The sequence below is a fragment of the Chiloscyllium plagiosum genome, chromosome 18 (genome assembly GCF_004010195.1).
Source record: "Chiloscyllium plagiosum isolate BGI_BamShark_2017 chromosome 18, ASM401019v2, whole genome shotgun sequence".
Classification (NCBI taxonomy): Eukaryota; Metazoa; Chordata; class Chondrichthyes; order Orectolobiformes; family Hemiscylliidae; genus Chiloscyllium; species Chiloscyllium plagiosum.
This window is the reverse complement of record NC_057727.1, coordinates 69,144,196-69,150,195: the sequence shown is the minus strand read 5'-3', so window position 1 is coordinate 69,150,195 and position 6,000 is coordinate 69,144,196. Positions and strand designations below refer to the sequence as shown.

The 6,000-nt window shown below is 45.0% G+C and overlaps 1 protein-coding gene across 2 annotated transcripts in view; it reads right to left on the bottom strand.

Moving 5' to 3' along the window:
* Window positions 1-202: 202 nt before the first annotated feature.
* sema3h (sema domain, immunoglobulin domain (Ig), short basic domain, secreted, (semaphorin) 3H) overlaps window positions 203-6,000 on the bottom strand; it is a 159,429-nt gene continuing 153,631 nt past the window's right edge. For both annotated transcript variants that reach the window (XM_043708547.1, XM_043708548.1), the window contains exons 16-17: window positions 4,817-4,959; window positions 203-1,573 (exon numbers count right to left, since the gene is read on the bottom strand). In XM_043708547.1, coding sequence (XP_043564482.1) covers window positions 1,109-1,573; window positions 4,817-4,959 — 608 coding nt within the window. In that variant the 3' untranslated portion in view covers window positions 203-1,108. The remainder of the gene's footprint in view (window positions 1,574-4,816; window positions 4,960-6,000) is intronic.

The window sequence follows — 6,000 nt, the reverse complement described above, 5'->3', positions numbered from 1 at the left end:
GGGGAAGGATAGTGAATTTTCTTCCAGATACAGGGCTATGAGTGAAACAGTTAGGTTTTGGAACCATAAAATCCCTACAGTGTGGAAGCAGGCCATTTGGCCCACCGAGTCTACACTCACCCTCCAAACAGCATTCCACCCAGACCCACTCTTCTATCCTATCCCTGTAACTTCACATTTTCCATGGCGAATCCACCTAGCCTGCACGTCCCTGGACACTATGGATAATTTAGCATTGCCAATCCACCTAATCTGCACATATTTGGACTTTTTAGCAGTTGTGAAGGTTTTGCACAATCACAGATAGTTTCATGGTCAGCATTATTGAGACGAGCTTTCAATTCCAGATTTTATTAATTGAATTTAAATCCTACCAGGTGTTGGGATCTGAACTTACATCCTCAAATCATTAGCTTTGGCCTCGGGATTACTGGTCCAATAACATGACCACAATCACCCACCCCTCTGGGAACTTTGGTGTGGCAATCCCATGAGTCATTGGGAAAACATGAATGCCCATATTGAATTTTTCAATCTTTTGATTTACTGAAATAGTCTACAGTTTGTAGAGATTTGTTATCTTGTAGGGATTTTCTAAATAGTGGTTGAAGTGATTATGATGTTTTCTATTTGTACATTTGAACAGCCACTTATCCAATGTAATGGCAGCTAAACGCCTGGAGCTCTGGTTGAGGCTCACTGCCATTGCTTCTCACCAATGCTGTAGAAATGATATGTGATCCTCTTCACTGATAATTAACTTTTCCGTCCCTTAGGCTCATAAGCAGCTCAAGTCAAGACCCTACATAAACCTATCATGATTGGAAATACTCTCAGCCGAAAGCCACGATACTCTCCTCAACTCCCTCTGCATCAGCTACAGACTAACAGGAAATCCCTCCACAAGAGGGGAAGAGAGGTGATTGGGACAGCAACACAGCCACCCTCAGCCAAAACAAGGCAACTGTTCTGTCAGTTCAAAGATTGTATTGCATGTGAAGCCTATCATTTACTGGAGTTCAAAAGGTTTGGAAAGATCTAGAGTTTCAGGAGCCTTCTGTTGCTATACTTTGGATGAGTGTCTCTGCTGTGGTGAATCTGGGTAGTGCTAGGTACTGCGGGGTGACCGCAGAAATTTGGCACGTGGTTTGTTTTTGTTCCGTCTGCCCCTCATTGGCGACTTGTTTCTCTGGCTAGGCTCCACGCTACGGTGATTCTTGCTCAGGCGCAGCTTGTTCCTTTTCTTCTTGTAGTCTTTCTGCCAGACCTGCTCGCAGTAGAAGTCCATCTTGGACGGATAGTTGATGAGGGTCATGATGCTCTTGTACCAAGGCTGAGGGCTATGGCCAGGGCCCAGAAGGGAACGGTCCTTCACGGGGCCAGCTAATTGCTCAAGGCTTGCGTGCAGGTTCACCATCTGCTCAGCGGGGATCACGTGCAGTCGCAGCTTCAGCAGGGTCCAGCGAAAACCATGGTCCTCAATTTGGCAATGGTAGGTACCAGCGTCCCGGCGATCTGTCTGGCGAATCAACAACCCTTGCTCTATTGAAATGATCTGGTCTCCAAAGGTAACCTACGGGTAAACATTACATTGAATTCTTCCAGTTTCATTTCATTGAGAAATGTACATTGGCGCAAGGTTACATCTACCATCCAAACTACATACCAACCATACTGTGGGGTGGGGGCAGGAGGTGATAAACAACTGTGGAACTACCAAATCTCCCAGTTCTTGTGTCATGCCAACAGGCAACCTTTTTCCTAAACATCTGCCACCTTATCTTTGTTACAGAATAGAGTGGCAATCCTTGTCAGTGCCAAAGCATAGGAAATTCAGTGTCTGCGTTATTCTTTTGTGGTCACCACCCAGCTATTATTGTAGATGTAATGAACTAAAGACAGGCCTTTGTTTGCATGTGTGCATTCACGTTTGTGTGTGCAGTCACACTTCAGGGCTGAACATATCACTGTGGGGAAAGGGATAGACCTGAGCTCCTGGAGTTTGGGTGATGGGGGGAAAAGAGGAGACCATATGGAGGGTTGTAAGAAGTAAAAGCAGGCCCAGGAGTGGAAAAATTTGGAAATTTGAGTTTGAGTGGAATGCTAGGGGCATTCGGGGCTATTTGGAAAGGGTAATTCTAAGCCTAATAACCTGGTACAAACCGAGCCGGAAAGCAGTTAATCCAACAGCTGATTTAGTCACCAATGTGCGTTCGGAACCTGCCACAGTCAATGTTTGCTGCCATCCAGCAGGTGGAGTCTGTCTTTAAATATGCAGATCAGGCTCCAATGAAAATTCAGAATAGGGCTGAAATATTAACTCTGGCCTGAAGGGGGAAGCACCGTAACCGTTCCCTTGGGTCGAGGACCACAGAGATTTTATTTTAAATGTTTTCGTGGGTCTAAGAGCAGGATTGCTGCTACAAGCTCCTGCCAAGACATGCCTCTCCATTCTTACCCACAGGAACCTCCTGATATGCCCTCACTGTGACTTACTAAGTACTGGCATAGTGTCAGCTGGCTGTTTCCTGATGCCCAATTTGCCTCTCCTATCTGCTGACATGCTGGTCAGGCCCAGGGCAAAATCACCTAGGCCTCACTCTGCCGGGTTTGACAGTTAAGCTTTTCTAGGCATGGACTCTGTGTGGGTGGGACGAGCATGGGTGTGTGCGTGGTACTGGGGGCGAGGGCTAATTTCAGTAACCAAGCAGTGATGTGCTTTTTGGTCTCTGAGCAGTGAAGGAAAAATAAGGGGCTCTGAGGGGGAAGTGTTTTGCAAACTGTTTCCACCTTGACATGGGTCATCTCAGCTGAGCAGGTCGTCTCGTTTCTCTGCAGACAACATCAGTGCCATTCCTCTGAAATGGGTCAGCACTGGCAGTAATTCAGAGAGCCAGTGTCATCTCTCTCAACGGGTGTGGTTATGCCACATGACTGAGGCTGTAAGAAGTTGGGACTGCTTTCATTGGAGACAGGAAGGCCCAGAGGAGATTTGATCGGGGTTTTCAAAATCCTGAGTGGGCTGGATATAGGGTGTGGCTGTTCCCACTCATAAAACAAGCAAGAACAAGAGAGGGCATAGATTTATAGACTCATGTGGCACAGGAAAAGACCCTTTGGTCCAACCCATTCATGCCGACCAGGTAACCCAAACATAACTAATCCTATTTGCCCCGTAAACCTTTCCTCTTCATTTACTTGACCAAATGTCTACTAAATGTTTTAAATGTACCTACCTCCACCACTCTTTTTTCGGTAGTCCATTCTATACACGCACCACCCTCTGTTTGACAAGGTCGCCTCTCAGGTCCTTTTCAAATCTTTGCCCTCTCACTTTAAACCTGTGCCCTCTAGTTTTGGACTCCCCTATCCTCGGAAAAAGACCTTGGCTGTTCACCTTATCTTTGCCCCTCGTGATTTTATAAATTTGAAATGATGTGTAAACGAATGACGTGAGGAAAAAAAACTGTTTTCATGTAGTGAGTAGTTAGGGTACGGAATGCAGTGCCTGGAACTGGAATGGAGGCAGGTTCAACTGAGGCAGTCAGGAGAGCACTGGATGATTATTTGGATCAAAGTGGTGTGCAAGGGTATTAGTAAAAGACAGGAGAGAGATCTGGATCAAGAGGATCAAAGGGCTGTAGAGCGGCAGACGGAGTTTAATTTGAATAAATGCATTTTAGTGAAGCAAACAAGGGTAGTGTTCTAGAACAGAGAGACCTAGGGGATCAGGTACATTATTCTTTTAAGTTTGTGTCACATGTCGACAGTTTGGCTAAGACGGCGTTTTGCAAGTCTGCCTTCATTGCTCTGAGCCTGGAGTTGGGACGTCAAGTTGAGGTTATATAGGACATTGGTGAGGCCTCTTCTGGAGTACTGTGCACAGTTCTGTTATAAGGAGGATATTATTAAGCAGGACAGATTTCAGAAACAAATTACCAGGATGTTGCCAGGAATGGTGGGTTTGATTTATATTGAGAGGCTGAATAGTTTGGGACTTTTTTCACTAGAGAATAGGGGCTTGAGGGATAACCTTATAGAGTATTATAAAATCATGAGGGGTATAGAGAAGGTGAATGGCAGGTGTCTTTTCCAGATGGTAGGGGATTTCAAGTCTAAGGGGCACATTTTTAAGGTGAGAGGAGAAAGATTGAAAAAAGACATGAGGGGCAACTTTTTTTTTTTTACACAGAGTTGTTCATGTTTGGAAGTAGCTTCCAGAGGAGGTAGTGGATGCAGGCACATTTACAACTTTTAAAATACATTGGATAAGTACACGAATAAGAAATGTTTGGGGGGATACGGGCGCAGCACAGACAGGTTGGGTGAGTTTAGTTTGGGATTATAGTCAGTGTGGACTGTTTGGACCAAAGGGTCCGTTTCCGTGCTGTTTGACTCTATGACTAGGGAAGAGAACTGGTGCAGTTTTGATGTCATAACAATTCTGTGATGGCATCACCTGAAGGGAAAAGGTTGGTGGCAGGAGTCAAACCATGGGAAAAACCTGGTCCTCTAAACCTCACTGTCCCAGATCTTAGGTTGCCAACATCAGTGAGAATTCTCAGCCAGATTCCAACCCACTCCGACCTCCTGTTCACCCCCAACACAACTCTGTGGCATTCTCGCTGTTCTTCAGGTGGAAAATTCGTACTGAGAGTTGAAGCAGGTGGGAGAAGGGTGGGGAAAGGACATGATACCCATGGAAAGGAATATTGTACTTTGACACCATTCCAGCTTTACTGGCAACGTCCCAGTGTGTGCTTATTTGGTCCATAGCATGGTTTATTATAATACCCACCGTAAAGTAAGCCCTTACCTCCTGCAACAGCCCATTCAGGTCGTCTGTCTCCACCAACCAGCTGACAGTGGCAAGCCGTGATTTGGGTATACATTCCAGGTATGTACTGTTCCCCTCAACAACAAACATCGCCTTCTCCTCAGTCCAGGTGTGCATGGCCCCTACAGCGAACATGTAAAAGGGGGAGGTTGATTAGTGACAGGGTCAAATTTAGGTGCACTGACTGTATTACAACACCTTCATGCCAGAGTTAACCCAGCCTCAATGGTTACTCTTCAATGTGAGAGGTTATGGGAGTAACCTTTCTGGAGCAGTGAAGTGAAAATAAAACTACTCATATTTTCCAAATTTGTACCTGATGGGGAAAAGGCCAAAATGATTCTACCGTCTGTGGCCACTGCTAATTACTGAGGATATTTTTTAGTCAAATGTCTAGACATTGCAGCAATTATATTGAGATGAATGGCTATACCTAAAGAGAGCTGACAAGTAACCTTCACTTTAAATTTACCTCAAACTCCTTAGCAGCTGTCCGTCTGCTTACGACAGATATTGCAGTGAGTACAGTCCAAAAAGCTTCACTGAGTACAGTCCAAAGCAGCTCTCTCCAACTGGAGTGAGGGATTTCCAGTGCACTCGCAGCTCACACCAAGTAGCATTGGCTATTCATGACTGAGTGTGTCAGGGTGGGGCCATGAGTTCAACATCAAATTCAGAAAACTGCCGAATGAACGCAAACTCACTAAAGTTATATTACCAAATCAAAAATCCAATTAGTTCTTAAATCCAAGACTCGTTGGATAAATTGAAACACTTTACTGCAACACTCCCATGTACCATTACCATTATCTGAACCCAGTGACAGTAAGGAGAGGGTCTTTCAGTCTGTCTAACTTGCTGTCCAATTTGTGTGGAAAATAAATGATCTGTATCGCATTTACCCCTCTTTACTCCACAACCTATACTAAAAAAATTGCATATTTCGGTCCTGTCAAAACATTTCTTCAGTTTTCAATTTGCTTAGCCACACCCTCATTTCCACCTGCAAGCTCCTGGTTCCCATTAATGGACTACTCTCTCTCTCATACACACACATCCTGGCAATTCTCCTGCTCATCTCATAAGTTCAATTAATTCAGACACAGATGCATATGGTGGACAACTGGTCTCCTGATTCACTGCAGAATGATTCTGCAATGGTA